The sequence below is a fragment of the Gallus gallus genome, chromosome 1 (genome assembly GCF_016699485.2).
Source record: "Gallus gallus isolate bGalGal1 chromosome 1, bGalGal1.mat.broiler.GRCg7b, whole genome shotgun sequence".
NCBI lineage: Eukaryota > Metazoa > Chordata > Aves > Galliformes > Phasianidae > Gallus > Gallus gallus.
In genome coordinates, this window is record NC_052532.1 from 102593894 (window position 1) to 102613813 (window position 19920).

At 41.4% G+C, this 19920-nt stretch overlaps 2 protein-coding genes across 3 annotated transcripts in view; one reads left to right on the top strand and one right to left on the bottom strand.

Moving 5' to 3' along the window:
- Positions 1-1268: 1268 nt before the first annotated feature.
- Positions 1269-10407, bottom strand: MRPL39 (mitochondrial ribosomal protein L39). The gene is made up of 10 exons (XM_416683.8): positions 10340-10407; positions 9809-10015; positions 8797-8936; positions 7907-8006; positions 6335-6402; positions 4922-5034; positions 3747-3812; positions 3109-3262; positions 2266-2313; positions 1269-1398 (listed from the first exon to the last, which is right to left on the bottom strand). The coding sequence occupies exons 1-10, from the start codon at positions 10389-10391 to the stop codon at positions 1312-1314; spliced, it is 1035 nt and encodes a 344-aa protein (XP_416683.2). The 5' UTR covers positions 10392-10407; the 3' UTR covers positions 1269-1311.
- A 9314-nt stretch (positions 10408-19721) lies between these two features.
- The window catches only part of JAM2 (junctional adhesion molecule 2), a 33852-nt gene continuing 33653 nt past the window's right edge, over positions 19722-19920 (top strand). For both annotated transcript variants that reach the window (NM_001397141.1, NM_001006257.2), the window contains exon 1: positions 19722-19805. In NM_001397141.1, the coding sequence (NP_001384070.1) occupies positions 19751-19805 (55 nt within the window). In that variant the 5' untranslated portion in view covers positions 19722-19750. The remainder of the gene's footprint in view (positions 19806-19920) is intronic.

A 19920-nucleotide genomic window follows, 5' to 3' on the forward strand; every position in this document is an offset into this window, starting at 1 on the left:
GAATCCACAGCCTCCTTGGGCAACCTGATCCAGTGCATCACCACCCTCTGTTGTGAAAAACTTCCTCCTAATATTTAACCTAAACCTCCTGTCTCAGTTTAAAACCACTCCCCCTTGTCCACCCATCATTCTCCACTTGCCTTTCTTCTACCTTCTGTCACATTTAGCATTTATTTAGTTATTCGTTATTGCAGTTTCATTAGCCTAGGTAAGACTGCCTTACTTAAATGTGTTTTACTGAACTGTTACCCTGTAACGCAAAACCGTACCAACTGATTGCTGGGCAAGTGATGCAGCTAACAGTGAAATAAGTTGGATGAAATTCAGTGAAAATATTTGCACTTCAAATAGTAATAAAATCTCTTCTGGTATAATGAGAGAAGCTCTAATGAGCTATGGATGAAAACACAAAATGTCAGAAACTATCATCCAACAAAAACCGCCTGAGACATTTAATTGAAGCCACCTTATTTAAATATCAAAGAATGAAAATGCATAATAAATCTCACTACACTGGGGATGGAAGTAATACACTATGTTGCTGGTACTGTTCTGGAAAATGATCTTTAGAAGTGTTATTAACTGCTCTTGTACAGCTGATAATTAATAAGCACACAAAAACTTCAGCATTTACATTCTGCTATTCTTGTACTGGTAAAGTAATGTTAATTATTCAGTGAGATAGTGAATGGGGAGTCTTTTGAACAGTAAAGACAAAAGATAATCTAATTCCAGTTCTGACAGAAAATCAAAATTAGAAAGTAAGAATCTTTTGTAACCCTTTACAGGCTTCTGGGAGGTTTTTTTGGGGGGGGTGAGGGGGGGGGGGATTTTTTTGTTTGTTTGTTTTTGAGACATTTGTCTCAACTTTCTAATGCACTAGGCAAAGAAGTCAGGGGAATTAGGAAGCTCCAGCAAGAAACACACCTTGTCAGCAGTTTTAAGTTCTTTCTTCATGGAAGACTAAACAAGGGGTCCTGAAATTATATCACATTGAAGAAGATGGCCAAACTGTATAAATCAGAGAGGACAACATCTGAACCCATAAAATTGAGATAAGAACAAAGATCATTTGCAAGGTAAGTTGTCACAAATGAAACATTTTGGTAAAATTAATGCCTAACAGTAGCAGAAAACTGAAATTCAAGTAGACTGAAATGTGAAATACTGGCTCTCTGAATCATCTATCCATGATTCAGTTCCACAGAACTTGAATGCATTAAACCAGAACATTTTTACATGTAGCAAAAATAAGCAAAAACAACAACAACAAACCCACACTATTTTATTTATGTACATTTAGAGGTTAAATTACATTGATAGAGTTTTTCCTTCTTCAGTTTCATCTTTTGCCTCTTGACTTTCTGCTGCTGCTTCCATACTTTTTTCCTGAGTGACCTGCAGAAACATAACAACTTTGTTACTATTTTTTAAACATGATCTAAGTCTGGATCTTGGAAATTCTCCCCTCACGCTGCCAGTCTAAAGAGAAAGGACAGCATACACAAGCAAATGTTGTCTCCAAAATTAAACAATCTGAAAAAGAAGCATCTTCAAACTAATTTCATTAAAAAAATTCATGGGTTAGGCCCTGAGCACCTCCTTGGCTAACAAATTTCAGTAGGTAGACAGTATTTTTTCTTTCTTTTGCTATGAAAGTAAATAAAATAATTGTTCTGAAGGCTCAAAAACTTCTGCTATTTAATTCTTACAGTGGTTACGATGCTCAACCATGCTTTGAAAGTCAATCTCTGGTTATATGCAAACTTAGATTTTGTTGTTCCATTTATCCTAAAAACTTGCCTTTTTGCATTTATTCAGTCAGTGTAAAATTCTTCTTGGATAAGCCAATTTCAACTTCTAAACTCTCTTCTATTTGAAAAATACTGATGTAGTCTCAAGTGATAATTAAAAACAGCTTAGAGAGACTGTTAAAAAAAACCACCTGGGATTCTCGGTAGCAGACAGTTTCAGTTATGAAAGTCCAATATATTTTGCTCCAGTTTTTTGGAAAAGTAAAAAATATATTAGTCAAATAATGTTTTGTTTTCTAAATGGCACAATTTTAATAGTCAAACTTCAAAAACAATACCAGCACTTTCTCTTTACAGAGCAGTTAGATTTCATGTGCACTCAATTTTTCTTCACCCGTTAGCATTTCCAATCTTTAAGATACATTCCTGACAATATTACTCATCTCCAATCATTCAAATATCACAGTGTATTATCATACTTGGAAAGATTAAATTCACCACTGAGACTTACCAGTTTCTTTGATCTTTCCAGCAGTTTGTGCCACACAGTGTGATGAGCCTGTATTAAATGTTATTAAATGTTACCAGAGGCAGAAAAAGAATCTTGCAATAGACTAGATTATGACAAGTATATAGAAATTATGGCATAAAAACATCTTAATCCCTAATCCACACGTTACAGTTTATTACTTTAGTGTCCAATTTGCCCATATTCCTCTGATTAAAGAGGACTTAAAAATATCAGTTGTCTCTTACAAACTTTCCCGGTGGAGACAACAGCACATGTTCTAGACCATAGGCCAATAAAACAGAAGTCAATAGGAGGGGGAAGAAGGACTCCTGTCTCTAGCTATAATTTTTGCAGAGCCCTTCTTTAAGACAGATTAGTGCTAGGATTTGCTGTTTCAAGTTCTACTCTGTTAAAAATGAAAGACTTAGATGTGGTACCGTTCATCATGAGTGCAAACTCAAAGTTCAGTGCTTTCCTGAACATGAATAAACACTGTGAGCTCACAATAAACAATTCACTAAGGCAAGGCTAATGAAATAGTCATGCAGCAATTGCACAAACGAAACCACACTTTGAATACTAAAAGATAACATTAAGAGCACACTTTTGCCAACTTTTCCAATTCTGATTCCACATTCACAGTAGTTCCAAAGAATTTAACCTCCAACACCCACTGTCATCGTCATCCTGAGCCATCGCTTTCTGCTACTCAAACTCCTCTTGTCTCTGAATTATCACCAGTATAAAATAAAGATCAGAAAATACACCAAATGCCCTAACTTTAAAGAGAAGCAAAAATATAGAAAATGAAGAAGAATAAATGCAGAAAAAAAATGTAGTTACCCTCAAATGGATTGGCAGGGACACGCCCTGGAACCTCCTTATCAATTCAGATTGACTTGTCTGAAGAATGTGGGCTGCTGTTATCTCATACTGGAAACAGAAACTTGTCCTTGGAATGTGAGGTCCTTCACTAACATCGACAAAGTCACCAAACCTGATGGAAACCAAAGAAGAAAGAAAATCCACTATGACCAAAATATAATCAAAGAGAATTGCAATCCTACTTGGTTTTGATTAACAAAATCCTATCTACAGAACACATCAAAGAGGATGAAAGAATATTCACACAAATCCCAAACCAAATCTAAACACATTCCCAGTTTAGCATTTCCAGGTTTCCTGAAGCAGAAGTACAGGTCACCCAGTTTCCTAAAATTAGTTTAGAGAATTATAACCTCAAGTCGAAAAGATAGTCCTGAGTTTATCAAATTTTTGTAGCCATGCTTCAAAAGTCAGTTAAATTTGTCATTCAAACCAGAGAGTGGAAGGAAGGATAGAATAAAAAAACCTTGATAGAGTACAGACAGCAATTAAGAGTGATCTTTAAATTAAAATCTATAAGTAACTTATTTTTCTCACTTGCAGATATTTGCAATATAATTAAATCTTTCAGTGAAACATTACAGAATTTTACTCACCTATGTAATACTACAATTCCTTCCATGTTCTGAGAAGCTTTCTGCTCTATTAGCTCCATTTTATACCTGAACAAGAAAAAACAATAAAAAAATTCTTACCTTTAACACTGAGTTCTTAAAAGATTTGTTCAAGGACCTTTTTTTTTTTTTAATCATGTTTGTATTTATGAGAGCTTTAAACAAGGTTTAAACCCTTAATTTTATATGCCAATGTGTACTGGCATGTTTCATAAAGCATATATATGTCTTATGAGATCCATGCTCTCTCAAAAATTTTATTCAGAAAGATAAAATGAATCTACTACTTTACATGAAAGTTTTTCAAGGCCAGCATAAGACCAGCAGACACTATCAGGTCACTTTAACAGGTCATATGCAACATGTGATCCTCAACAATGGGTCATGTGCAAGACAGCAAAGCGGTCTCTCCTCATACAAGGAACATATACAGTGTCTAATGCCATTATCTGAAGTCAACTCCTACCAGCTCTAAGTGCTTAGAAGCCAACCTAGTAAAGAGATACTTGTCTGTATGTCACATTAGTCTAATTAAGCTAAAAATACTATTTATTTTTGCAATAACTTTGAGAAAGATTTCAATTCACAAAATGACTGATTATTTATCATTTTCCCTACTTCTCTCCAATCACCAAAAAGATGCAAACCAGGTAATTTTTTCCAAAACAGTAAGCGGTCTGTCAGCTAAAAGAAGTCCTTTAAACAGGCTTTCTTTTGTAGCACAGCCCAGAGTATTTTGCCCATTTTCCCCCCCACAGAGCTCAAAAACTGCATTTCATCAAATATTCATTTGAAGATACTGAGATATGAAAAATCTACATTTCTTTAAACATGAAAGTCTTTCCGCAAAGGCTTAAAGCAACAAGCAAACAAAAAGTCTAATCACCAGAGCTCCAGTTCAAAAGTATGAAATCTTTAAGCTCAATATTAAACTTAGAAGACCACAGTCTTCCCATGTGTCACAAAACTACATCCAGCAAACGTGTTGCCCTCTGGAGAGAATACTAACAATGATATGAGCTAATGGGACAAAGACAATGGAAACACGTTCACACGCTTTCACAACAGTGAACTCTTATTCCATCTGTCACACCTTATTTTAGGTTTATAAAAACACACAGGGATTTAAGAGAATTAAGGCAAACTCATACACTTACTTGTTATGCTGAAACATTTCACGCGCCACTTTTGCTTCAACATGCAGTGTTTCAAATGGCAGGTCTTTATCAATTAGCTTATTGGCATCCCTTGTAAGAGAACGGAAGTTGTCCTAAAAAGTAATTGATACATATACTAGTCAAAACAACTAACTAGATCCTGACTTGTAACTAATCCTAAGGTTGTGGATGCCCTGTCCCTGGAGGTGTTCAAGGCCAGGTTGGATGGGGCCCTGGGCAGCCTGGTCTAGTATCAAATGTGAAGGTTGGTGGCCCTGCCTGTAGTGGGGGGTTGGAGATTTATGATCCTTGGCCCTTTCCAACACGGGCCATTCTGTGACGTATAAGACTATTGCTATAGGATTGTAATCCTTACTAATTATCAGCAACTTAATGCTAAAGAACAAATCAATAGGCATTGTTCTATCAGAAAAAAATAAATACTTGCTGGGAGTTAAACTTCTCAGGTTTTCCTAACACGATGTATTCATATACAGTCTTGATACCATTCAAGATTTATCTGTGTACTCTGTTTCCCAGAGTCACGATCCCAATTACAAACAATCTCCACTCTAGTGGAATCAGAAGAAAAAACACTGTATAAGTTAGAATTTCATCATCAAAGCTTTGCATACTCAGATTTGTTGATAAATGAGAAATTGTTTTTAGGAGAAATTGCATTTATTACATCATTTACACAGTATTTCAGACTGTTATTTTAACTACAAGGCCATAACAAAGAAAAATTCTGCACTGTACTAACATTTCTTTGTTAGCTACAGACACATCTGGTATTTTGGCAAGCAAACAGAATAGAGAAGTAAAACAATCATGATAACGCTGACTATCAAAGTTTGTAGATGATTAGGTTTACTGAAAGGCATGAAACACAAGCTATTAAGAAGTGTTTCAGCTGAATGCGTTCACAGTTCTTTTACAACGATAAACTGATTATGCTGTACACCAGTAGGTGTCAGACGGTTCTACTCACACAAATGCTGTAAGCCTACCGTGGCACCTACACTATCAAGACAAGGTTAGTTATGTAGGAGTGGAGCTGTATAGTAACAAAGATGGCACTGAGGTCCCAACAGCCACAGCAACTGCTTTTGGAATTGTATTTCAGATTAAAACTGAAACTTCTAAGTATCTGGAGGACAGCTCTGGATTTAAACACACCTGAAAGAAACCCAGTTTGTGTGCTGAGAGAGCTCTTCAGTAAGAGCCAGTATATGATAAATGCAGAAATGTAGCTTCTGAGGTGTATTCCTGATGTAAAATAAAGGACCCTATGAAAAGGAGAAAAAAAAAAACCAAAAAACTCTCTCTACATCGCTACCCTCTCCCCTTACCAAAGAATCACTGGACAAGGAAGCAAGCTACAAAACATCTTGGGCAAATTATTGCACTTACTTTTGCTGGTTTCCAGTCATTCAGTCTATTGTCCAAAATTACATCATAACAGAAAGCTCCAGAGATCACTGCAATTTCAAAGAGAAAATATTCATGCTTGTAATGAAGCATGCATTTCATTGCCATACCATACATTTACAAACGTATCAAAATGAGTAAGAAAAACAGAAGAGAGTTTTTTATCATAGAGATTTTCAGCTGTGATTACACACTCAAATGGCAGATTAAATCTCTGCCATCATTTTCACTTAACTGCATGTCAAATACTCATTCCAAATGTCTAAATTTAATGTCGACATAATATACATTAAAGAACAAAAAAAAGTATATCTCAAAGAATGAAAGAAAAAAAACACACTTTGAAAGTATTTCACAGTATTTTTCTTCTTCATCATAAACTAAATTTGCACTATTCAATTGTAAAGGAGAATTCATTGCATAGAGAAATCAGACATTATTAGAGGTGAACTAAAATGGTTAAAAGAAGGTTGTGTATGCTTATCGAGCTATTGACATCTTAAAAATTAAACTTATGAACCCAGGAAGTTCACATTATTTCTACAAATACACTGTAATCACGTACGTTAGTATATGCAAGTATTGACGGAAGACTTCAAACAACAAACCATGTTCTTATATACATCAAATTTATAATTGTGTAGTAAGCTTTGTTACTAAAATTATAGAGTATCCTGAGTTGGAAGGATCCCAAAAGGATCATCAAGTCCATGTAATCTTGTGCATTTTCTCACTTTTGTGAATGTTAGGCTACAGGTGAACACAAGTTGTTACTAACCCTATTTGAACACCAATAATCTTCCAACTGGATGTATACATGGTCATTTTTAATAATTCCAGTGTTCACATTACTCACGTGGTGTCACAATTAAAAGGTCATGTCCTTAAGTTATTAACTTTATGTAATCTGAAGTGTTACAATACTTATCCGGGTACCACTCAGACCAATCTTCTATACTTGAATGAAGAAATTATTTTCAGCCTGATAAATGTAAGTTAAAGAAATCTTGGTATGTTACGTTTTTCATCTGATAACTATTTTTCCAATGGAGCATCCAGGAGCACAGATTCCCTCATCTGCTCCTCCCTCTCTCTGTCAATATCATGCTGAACAAGACTCCTGACATCTTCAAAGCATAGACCAAAACCACTACTTTAGGAAAGTAATTTGGGTAGATGACAAAGGAATTCAGATTTAATCCTCATTGTATCAACTGATAGAGAAAAACAGTTTAAGAGGAGATAGGCTCCTGTCTTTTTTCCAGTTCACCTAGTTCACATCAGAGCAGCCACATAACTTAGCTGATATGTAGAGGTCACTGAGTCAGTACAGTTTAAAGCCCAGCTACTTAACATAATCAAATACAAAATCTGGATTACCTCAATATAACCATCATACCAAATACAAAGGCTGTAATAACTCCATACAACACATACAAATGCAAAGTACGTTCAATCACTGGAAAAGGAGCCTCTGATTTTCTTTTGTAACATTATTAGAACTCATTTAAGCAGAAAAAGACAAGACAATCAACTACAAAACATTTATACTACCTGGCACTTCTGGAGATTTAACCAGAGTCACAGAGTACTCATCTTTGAATGCCCGCTTTAGCACATTTGCCATGATCATGGCACAGGAACGCCAATAGGCCTGTAAGAATTTCAGAACACAATGTTATTATTAATCAGAAGGTAACAGCCTTTGCTTTACTGACATCAGTTATTTACACCAAAGAACACCAACATTTCACTGAATTAGGCACAAACCTCCATGCCACCCAAGCATTACTTTCATGAGAATTTAAACTTCCATTTGGTGATGATTAGAACATCCATCAAGAGAATCAAAATTAAAAATCAGGGATCTGATTAATGTTTATAAACACCTAAAGGAAGGTGAGAGGCAAATGGATGAGGCTAGGCTTTTTTCAATGGTGTGTAGTAATAGGACAAGGAGTAATAGTCTAAAACCTGAACACAGGAAGTTCTGTACTAACATGTGCAATAACTTCTTTACAGTAAGGGTGACAGAGCGCTGGAACAGGTTGCCCAGAGAGGCTGTGGAGTCTCCTTGTATGGAGATATTCAAGACCCGTCTGGACACCTACTTGTGCAATCTATTGTAGGGAACCTGCTTTAGCAGAGGGGTTGGACCCGATGAGGTCCCTTCCAATCTCTGCAATTCCATGAAAAAGGCAAGCTAGCTGTTTCTCTGGAGATATTTACATCTCAAATTGTACAATCATACAATATAGGTTGAAAGGGATGCCTTCCTATCACCTAGCCCACACTGTGCTCTAAATAACAATAACCATGATGTGCCAACCATTAAAAATATCTATAAACTTTCATGACAACTAAGTTCAAGGAACTAAAACAGGCATATAGAATAAAATGGTTGTGATCAAGGCCATCTGCAATCAGTTAAGGTGCAGACTTACCTTGTTTACTTCCTCTGGATCTTCATCTTTGAAGGTGAGGAACTGAATTTCACAAGACTTGGTCAAGGGTCTATACATATCCCAGACTTCACCATCCACAAGAGCTAGAACAGATTTCTTGCAATGCCATTCGCTTAAATCTAAGGAAAGTGAAAAACAAGTTACACAGTTATTAACATCATTCCTCAGAGCCAGCAGTTCAGACCTCTGCATTTCTAACAACACACTGCAAGTTTAACTACTCTAAAGTGACTTGGAAGGATGAGCTATCAACAGAACCTACAAAGAATCAACTCCATTTCCACTGATATATTTTACATCAGTAAAATATATTTCACATGATGAATCATAGAATCGTTTGAATTGGAATGGGCCTTTGAAGGTCATCTAGACATATATACATAGAATCATAGAATCCTTAGAATTGGAAGGGACCTTTAAAGGTCATCTAGTCCAACTGCCCTACATGTAGTCATCTAGTTTAATGTAAACATGGAGTTTACATTAAAAATATATTGTAAACTTAAATACAAATATTCTGAATACACATCCCTTACCAAGGTCATTAAAACACCACTAACATTAACATTTCAAGTTTGGATGGTAAATACTTCCAGTGGCAACTAATTTTCACTACCAGTGACATCAGCAAAGAGTTCAAGTCTTACGAGGAGCAGATGAGGGAACTGGGATTGTTGAGTCTGGAAAAGAAGAGGCTCGGGGGAGACATTACTGCTCTCTACAACCACCTGAAAGGAGGTTTAGGTTGCATAGTAGGAAAAATTTCCTCTCACAAAGTGGTGAGGCAGTAGCACAGGCTGCTCAGGGAGGTGGTGGAGTCATCGTCCCTGGAGGTGTTCAAGAGCCGTGTGGATGTGGCACTGAGGGACATGGTCAGTGGGCATGGTAGGGGTGGGCTGACAGTTGGACTCAGTGATTGTGGAGGTCTTTTCCAATCTTATGATTCTATAATTCATGCAGTTTATGAGTCTGCTAGAGTCCATTCACTTACGCATGGCACAATTGTATGGCGTAGACAAAGCTTTGTTCATTACAAACACACTGCCAGGGTGAGATTTTCCCATGTATTTCACTTCAATTTTCTCAATTCGTGGATAAAGAGATAACTGCCTCTCCTTCTCTTTGGTAAAGAGTTCATTACGCATCCGAATAACTTCATCTGATGTCAGTCGAGAAGCAGAGAGTGTAGAGTTGAACCCTGGTAAAAGACATGATTTAAAATTAGCAAAGAGATTTCAAAGGTTCTTTATAAGTCGGTTTCTGCAGAAGGGAGGACTGGTCATCGCACTGCTAGTCTTCCCTCAGATACACCAACTGTACAGACAGCACTCGCCCCTCTGCCCAGCACCCGCTCCCCGCTAACGCCCCAACAACAACAAACGCCCCCAGGGCCGCCTAGCACGGCCCAGCCTGCAGGTCACCACCCGCTCCGCTCCACAGGCCCGGCCGCTGGAAGCAAAGGCCAAAGGAAGCGCCGGCAGCCGACCCGCGACACCCCAACCCCCGTCACGCCGCCACTCACTGCGCCATTCCCGCCTGCCCCGCAGGCAGCGGGCGGCCCAGCACGCCGCCATGCTCCAATTCAGCCCCTGTGCATTCTCCGCCAGGCTCCCCTGGAAACAACAGCAGCGGCAGCATGGTTCCCCCGCCGCTCCTCTATCTGCCGCCAGGCGGCTCCGTGAGACCTCGTCTGTCGTGGACCCTCTGGATTCGTTTTAGTCCATCTGTGCTGTGTTAGCAAGGCTCCGGCGTTCAGCCCTCCTCTGCCGTCCACACGTGTTCTTATACCAGGCGGTTACACTGCCCCCTACGCGGATGATTGTGGATCTTGTGGGACAGATTGAAACAACTCGCTGCTGTGTTTACAGGGTTAATAGTTGAGGCCCGGCCCTCGGCTGGAAACGTCTGGTGAATTGTTCATAGCACTGGCTGAGTAGCAGCAAGAGGCTGACAGTGTGCAAAAGCAGCCGAGTTTATTACTCCAACTTCGTGCAGTAAATTACCAATTTGCGATCACAAACTCCTCTACCACTTCCCCTCTCAGAAGATTTAAGCTGAGCACAAGCTAGCTACAACCCATGTAGTCAAGCCATTCAGCAAAGTTAAATGTGTGAAACAACTCAGGATTTGTGCCCATTTTACATTTCAGCTGGCAGCAGTTGTGAGCCAGACCCCCCAATAGCAAAGACACAACAGACACCAAGAACGTCAGGGTCAAAGCAGTATCATTCAAATAGCTCCATTAAAAGCATAAGGCTGTAATTGAACTCAGCATCACAAAAAATGCAATGTGCTAATACTGGCCACAGCCAGTAACAGACAGAATTTTCCACTGCGGCTGCAGTCAGCCATGTCTAGATGAGCTGAGGGCTGTGGGCTCCTGCTGATGCAACACCTGGCACTGGAGCCCTGCTTACCTGGGCTGCCATCCAGAAACCCAGATGTGAGGCTACAGGAGCTGTTGCTGTTCTTCATCACATTCTCTGATGGACCAAGAATTTTGGCATGTTTTAATTATTCTCCTCCCTCACATTTTAAAACCTCGTGGAAACTATGTTAAGGCGCATGTAAGACAAGGAATTGATCCAAGAGAGCCAGCACAGCTTCACTAAGAGCAAATCACACCTGACCAATCTTCAGCGGAGTGATGGCATCAATAGACAGAGGAAGAACAACTGATGTCATCTACATAGAGTTCTGCAAAGTCTTTGACATGGTCCCACACCACATTCTCATCTCTAAATTGGAGAGAGATGGATTTTAAGAGTGGACTGTTTGGTGGATAAGGAATTGGTTGGATGGCCACAGCCAGAGGGTTGTGTTCAATGGCTCTACGTCCACATGGAGGCCAGTGATGAGTCCCCCAGAGGTCTGGCTTGGGACCAGTGCTCTTCAACATCTTTATCAATGTCATAGGCAGTGGGATCAAGTGCATGCTCAGCAAGTTTGCTGATGACACTAAGCTGAGCAGTGCAGTTGATATAGTAAAAGGAAGGGATGCCATCCAGAGGAATCTGGACAGACTTGAAGATTGGGCCCTTGAGAAGAAGGCCGAGTATAAAGTGTTGCGCTTGGGTCATGGCAAACCCAGATATGCTTGCAGACAGGGAGAATAACTCATTGAGAGCAGATCTGTGGAGATGATGGATAAAAAGCTGGGCATGAGCCAGCAGTGTGCACCTGCAGCTTGGAAGACCAACAGTGTCCTGGGCTGCATCAAAAGAGGGGTGGCCAGTAGGGAGATGGTGGGGATTGTTTCACTCTGCTCTGCCCTTGTGAGTTCCTATCTGGAGTACTGCATCCAGTTCTGGGGCCTCCAGCACAGGAAAGATGTGGAGATATTGGAGTGGGTCCAGAGGTGGACCACAAAGGTGATCAGAGGGCTGGAGCATCTCTCCTATGAAGAAAGGGTGAAGGAGATGTGGTTGCTCTTCCTGGAGGAGAGAAGGCTCCGGGAAGACCTCATTGCAGCCTTCCAGTACTTGAGGAGAGTTTATAAACAGGAGGGAGACCACCTTTTTACATGGCCAGATAGTGACAGGACAAGGGGAAATGGTTTTAAACTAAAAGAGGGGATATTTAGATTAGATTTTAGGAAGAAATTATTTACCCAAAGGACAGTGAGGCGCTGGCACAGCTGCCCAGAGAAGCTGTAGTTCCCCATCCCTGGAGGCAGTCACAGCCAGGTTGGATGGGGCCCTGGCCAGCCTGTGATGGTGAGGGGCAGCTCTGCCCATGGGAATGGGTTGGAACTAGATGATATTTAAGATCCTTTCTAACCCAATCCATTCTATGATTCTATGATAAAATGAGGTAAATACAAGTTATTCTTTTACTGTAGCCAGCATATCATAGGCAACACACTTGCACATGTAAATAGTTTATAGTCTTGTGGTGAAAGGTCCTTAGAAAACAGAAAGATGTTTTTATCACTTATTATAGCTGAACTATGACTGTTCTATTAACTTTTTATTTGATGACTTGACGAGTCATATGTGGTCACTGATTACATCACATAAACTTTTTATTTTAACTGGAAAAAAAAAGAAGTTTACCATGTACAGTATAAAAAGAAGAATATTCTAGACTGTGAGGAGGTCATTCAAACTTCTTTGGAGAATAAAGACTGTATCATACCCTACCCTGTCACTATAAGGTCTTGAATGACTAAAACGAGTGACTTGATACTGCATATTTATTTATTTATGCAGGATCTCTGTTTTAAATTCTAATCTCCAAATTTTCTTTCATATGAATCTATGCAACACTTCACCGAGGTTACTCTTCAGGAAAACAGTTGTAGCGTATCTGGTCCCTGTTTCCACTTGTGTGGTAGAAGCACAAAGCAGACAAAAAGCTGCCTGGGATGTGTAGTACACAGCAGTCTATGGGAGGAGCGTGGCCAAACCTGTGTTCTGGTAATCCCTGGCTGACAAGAAGTACAGTGCAAAGCTTTAACCCCCAGTGGAAATCAAAACCATATGAAGCTGCTGGAAATTTCACCCAGGGATTAGCAGGCAAACCTACAGTCCATGGACAAAAGTGAAAAAGGGGAGCAACGTTGCCGTCAGTCTGGGCTAATTACAAAGTTCAGTCTTCAAGCTGATTTGTCATACATGATGCTACAACTGGCTCACAACTATATTTATCTCTGTATATTTACTTGAGGCTTCTGTGTTAGAAGTAAAAGGAAAGCTGGGCCCACAGCGCTAGGGCCTGAGCTGAGGTCAGGCTGAGGATTATGTTCAGCTGCCTGGTGTAGCCCTACTGGCAGTCAACAGGGTCTAACAGGCCTGTTTTAATCCTCAAACTATTGATCTGCCTGTCAATGCCCAAAAACCAAGGCCTTCTGACTGAAAAGTACACTGGGAAGGATTTGGATGGAGTCCAGAGGCTTTCAGCGTGTCATGACACTGAGTGTTTTTGTAGTACAGAGGAGAAGCAGGTAATAAAGGTGGAGAAAAACTGGCCACAGTTAGTTGCAAGGTGCAAGTTTTTATAAAGCTGTTTGAGTTCCAGGGAAACCATGGATAGTATTTTATAATGATCAGAAGATGATGGGAGATTGCCCAACAAGGCAACAGGAACCCCACCTCTTCCACAACCATATAAGATGCAGACACAATGTGTACATGAGCAACCATGGCTGCTTATGGCCACTTGGCTCCTAGACCAGCCCTGGGCTTGCTAATAGATCACTGCAACAGCAGCACAGCACTAAAAATGTCTGCTCCTCCCACTGCCCTTCTCCCTCATGTCTCACCACTCACCTTCCAGGAAGACCACTGTAGTAAAACCCTACAATGCACTGAGGATGAGATAGTTCCACTGATAGACTCTACAGGATCAGTATCTCTGAGGGATTTTGTTTTTATCCACATTATTTCAGTGACCTGCCTTAAGGTACAGCTTCATACATACCTTCTTGTCAACAGCTGAAGTGGTAGCAGTAATCCATGGCCAGAGGCAGTAATTTCTTTGTAAGAACACAGTTCTGAATCTACCACAATCAATGCTCCTGGCTATCATACTGTCCACTGTTGCTTACATTGAATCAGGAAGCATCTGACAATGCTGTCTACTTTGGTGCATTCTTTTCAGCAATTTACCTTTGCTACTGAGCTGTCTGCTTTAAAAGATAGCAATCTTTCAAATTCAGTTGAAAAAATAGCATTAATATGAATCAAAGTTAAAAGTATGCAACAGATTTAGGGGAAATCTACTGAAAACAATTAATTTGTATTAGCATTGTCTTCTTTTACCCTGATATTTTCTGTCTTTCCTGATTCTGGTTTGGCTGCCACATTAGATATGCTGTATTTTGATAGTCTCATAGAGATATTATGTTCTATTGAAGTCCTCTAATCTACTTCATTATATTAAGGCAACTAATTTATGGCACATCTTTGTAGGCAGCATGGGCACTGGCGTCAAGTGCACCCTCAGCAAGTCTGCAGGATATACCAAGCTGGGTGGTGCAGCTGACGCACCAGAGGGAAGGGATTCAATCCAGAGGGACCTGGACAAGCTTGAGAGGTGGGCCCATGCCAACCTCATGAAGTTCAACAAGACCTAGAGCAACGTCCTGCAATCCTAAGCACAGATACAGGTTGACTGGAGAATGGCTTGAGAGCAGTCCTGGGGAGAGGGGTTTGGGAGTATTGGTTGATGAAAGACTCAACTTGAGCCAGCAATGTGTGCTTGCAGCCCAGAAGGCCAACAGTATCCTGGGTTGCATCAAGAGAAGTGTGACCAGCATGTCAAGGGGGGTGATTCTGCCCCTCTTCTCTGCTCTTGTGAGACCCCACCCAGAGTATTGTGTCCAGTTCTGGGGCCCCCAACACAAGAACATGGAGCTGTTGGAGCAGGTCCAGAGGGGGGCAGCGAAGATGATCAGAGGGCTGGAGCACCTCCCCTATGAGGACAGGCTGAGATCTGCGGCTCTTCTCTGGAGTCCTTTGGGTCCTTTCTGGGGACCTTATAGCTGCCTTTCAGTACCTGAAGGGGGCCTACAGGAAAGCTGGGGAGGGGCTTTTTGTAAGGGCATGCAGTGACAGGATGAAGAGAAATGATTTTAAACTGGAAGAGAGTAGATTTAGACTAGATATTAGGAAGAAATTCTTTACTGTGAGGATGATGAGACATTGGAACAGATTGCCCAGGGTGGTTGTAGATGCTCCCACCCTGGAGGTGTTCAAAGCCAGGCTGGATGGGGCTTTGAACAACCTGATCTAGCAGGAGATTTCCCTGCCTATAGCAGGGGGTTGGAACTAGATGATCTTAAAAGCCCCTTCCAACACAAACCATTCTATGATTCTACAGTTCTGTGCTATTCTGTCTTTAATCAGCCATCAACAACACCTTCATTGAAAAAAAAGAATATATGTATATATTTTGCTTCTTTTCTCAAAATTATACCTGCTTGCAGCTTTCAAAGTGCAAATCGTTTTTTCCAAACTGCAGTTAAAACAACACGGAACAGAAAAACAAATGAACAAAATGCCACGTAAGTAGAAAGGCGGCAAGGCCTACAGCATCTAGAAGAATGGACAGCTGTTAGAGCATTACTCAGCACTTTAGAAAAGCTGAGTGTGGTGACCATGAAAATTGCGGAAGAAAAACTGTATTCCTTAAAGTGTAGCTCTCAATGTCTCTTCATACTTACACGCGGCTGTTAACAGTTCCTCACTCTAAGAGCGAGGCTCCCCATCTGATTGATACAGTGTAGTCCAAGCTGAAGGTCTGGCCACAAACTAAAATAAATAGCACATTGATCAATGAGTTTCACAAAGAAAGTTTGTGACAGAGCGTAAAATGTGTGTTTTGGTGATTAAGCTGCTTAATTATACGGAATCTCTTTTCGCAAATTTATAAATAGCTTTCCATCAGCTTTTCTCATTTCTGTGCCCCTGACCACACCAGAACAGTGCCTGTACAGCTATTTGCTCCAGTCTTCAGTCCTTAGAAGAACACACAAAAGGCAACAGTTTGGTGCTCTTGGAAAAACAAAAAGATGCATACATGGATTCAACCCTCAAACGGCATCTTTGACCACCTCAAACACAGCATTTCTCTTTTGGGAAGGAATATGAAAAAAGCTGTTTTTTTTCCTTCCAAATATGGAAAAGTATTCAAACATCTTTGTGCTTGATCAAAATGTAAGCAATGTAAATAGCAGTAACAATCAGCCCTACTGCTGTCCTTATATATAAAGATACAGATATACTTTTGCGCAGGAGTGTTTTTTTGCATGCCTTTCCCTTTCTTCCCCAGTGGCTCCATATCCTAAATCTTTTTCTTTAGTACTTCTAGTAATCTCACTGGCCAACCTACATAAGGTCAGAGAGACAAAAGAAGTTGAAAGAAAACACAGGGAAATTGAAAGAATGCAGTATTATAATCCTCTATACTTTCCCTGATGCTTCAATCCACAGCCAAGAGATGACCGACTCACAGACACAGTAGTACTACTTACTCATCAATACATTCTTGCTGGCATGAAACTATGGTTACACTGGCTGGTCTATTTCAGTTTCATAAGTAAACTTCAGGCACATCAGGCTTATGCCTGAATGGGGTGCAGCAGGGAAGCGTGGCTTTCTGTTAAACTTTTTTTCCTTTTTGATGGCAGTGAGAGGATGAATATTCATTAGCTCTTCCATTCATGTCTCCTAGTTTGGTATTTGTAAGCTGTGATATTTGAGTGATTACACAGGAATTAAATCTTATGCTCTTAACCATTAACTAGACAGCCAGTTCTCATGGAGCAGTACTTTTCCCCCTGCATTACATGTTTTTAAGTAGTGGAATCATAATCATCTTCCTCTCTTACCTATCAGTGACGTGATTGATTACTTGCATTGCAGTGCCTTCATATCTAAATTTAGCATTTATAATTTTTAATCATTTGTACTCACTTTTTTATTGCAGATCAAAGCTATTCTAGAAACCAACATGTGAGGCATAGCAAAATAAATACAGGGTGATTTGATTCTATTCTCAGTGGGAAAACAAAACAAAACACTATTGTGAATGAAGAAAGGAGATGTATGTAATATAGATTAACTTCTCTGTATTCAGTTTTGTCATCATGTAACTCAGGAAGACTGTATGTTACCAAGGTGAAGAAACTGACTTCTGGCTTACATTGTCTTTACAAATTAATAATTATTTTATGTTATTTTGCATGGATCTTGTTAACACTTTGGTGAAGTGGTTCTATCCTAATAGAAGATGTAAACTTGTAACGTTATAGCAGGTTATTGCCAGCAGGCAGCAGCTGTACTATGAAGTTTCATTTAACACGGAAGGAATTCCAACCGCAATGTAAGAATGTGGATTTATCTAAAATATTATCTAACGAAATGGGTTTTTCAGGAATTACTGAGATCATTAAGCAGCTAAGTCTGGAAATCATATTACACTTGCACATTATTCTTAAGGCTTTTGCATGCGAACAGCTAGACTATAACAGTTATTACAAAATAAGGTAGATATCTTTCACCTGCATTCTGTGTGCAGATGCTGTTTTTTGGGTTTTTTTTTTTAATCATAGAATCACAGGATCATAGAATTGCTTGAGTTGGAAGAAACCTTTAAAGGTCGCCTGTTCCAACCCCCCCTGCAATGACCAGGGACACCTACAGCTACATCAGGTGCCCAGAGCCCCATCCAGCCTGGCCTTGGATGTCTGCAGGGATGGGACATCCACCACCACTCTGAGCAATGGGTGCCATTGCCTCACCACCTTTATTGCAAAAAACATTTTCCTTATATCCAATACAAGCTCTCACTTATTAAACTGAAAGCATTTAAGTGGATTTACTGCGGTATGACTCATGCTAATGAAATCCAAATTAAATGCTATATGAGTCCATATATTTGGACAATCAGAATGGAGTATTTACTGTGATGAAAGGACTCTGATGGGAATCCTAACAAGACACCTTCTCCTCACCGCTGATCTCTTCATTCTCACCACTGGTTCATTGCTATTGTGTTGGCTTCAGCAGCCACTCTGCGAGCTCTCCCTTACCTTAATACTGTACTGCCATTTCTTGACATTCCCCACCTCTACACCTTTTCCACCAGGCTCCTCCCATAGAGTGGCAATATATACTTGCAATATGTATGTGTGTGTACATATATACATATATATATGGTTTGGGTTTTTTTTTTGGGGGGGGGGGGGGGGGGGGGGGGGCAGAAATATTACTTGTATTCTACACACATTTTTGCATGTGATAAATAGACTCAGATTTTGATATGAAGAGTTTAATCCCTAGTTCTCTGGTTGCTACTAAAAGAGCTGCTGGATACTTCATTTATAAATAATCTTTCCCCATTTTGCTACAGTCTAAAAATACAGCCAACGTTGCTGCTCTGATCATCAGAAATACTTCTAAAACTTTTCCTGTTACAGAACCATATTACATGGCTAGTGTATTTTGAGATGTCATTAGAAACAACTCGGATGCGGAATTGGTCGTGATGAGTTGTTTTCCCTGATCCCGAAATTTAAAGGGCCACTGCACCTCCTGCATATTTAACGCAGAACTTCCCAAACCAAGTATAAAGCGTCAAGACAGGAGGCTGCGGAGGTGACCGTGCTGCCCTGCTGTGCTGGCGTACACCTGCACACAGCATCCTGTCCTGCACGGGTGGGATGGATGGCTGTGACTGAGCTCCGCGTCCGAAGGAGCTCCCTGCCATCACGTCGCTCTCTTTCTGCCAAGAGCATCCACCTGCACTTCTCTTTCACCGCTCACCCTGTGACGCCCGCTTCCATCCCACTGCTCTGCATCCTGGTTGGGTGTAATAGTGGAAGCGAACACAAGCAGCGACTGTGAGCTTCTCGAGAGAGAAGTTTAAGCTTTTTTGTAATCGAAGCCAAAGTTTATTCTGCCGCTGCCAACATCCGTGAACTCACATGTAAACACTTACATACGGCCACGGAAAGCTGACAAGTGGGCACGGCTACGGGCTCTGAGGGACGACTCGGGGCCCGGGGTCGCCCCGCACAGCCCGGGGACGCGAAGGACCAAGCAGCCGAGTCCGGGAGCCGCCCGCCGGCACCGAGCCGCGCGGGAAGGCGCTGCGCCTCAGAGCCGCAAACTCCGGCGCCCACCGCCAGCGACCTCCGCCCGCTCCCCACCTGCTGCCCCGGCGCCGCCTGGATCTGCCCCGCCGCGGGCTGCCCCCTATCGGCCGGCAGCGCCCCTCCGGACCCCGCTCCGCTGAGGAGCTCCGGGGCGAACGCGGAGCCCCGCAGCCCTGCGTGGGCTGCCTGAGGCGAGGCCGGGCCGGGCCGCCCCCTCGCTCCACTCCGTTCCGTTCCGCGCCGGCCGGGCCGCGCCCCACGCCCCGCCGCAGCCGGCGTCGCCCCGCGGTGATTATTCGCTGCCGCCCGGGGGAAGCGGCCGCTGCCGGGAAGATGGCGAGCCGCCGCCTCCGCCTGCTGCTCCTCGGGTACTTGGGGGTCTTCTGCTGTAAGTTGCCGCGTCTCCTCCTTGGGAGCACGTTCGTGCCGCGTCTGTCCGTGTGCATGTGCGTACACAGTTGCCGTCGCCTCAGGGAGCGCTCCGCAGTCCCCGGGCCGCCTGC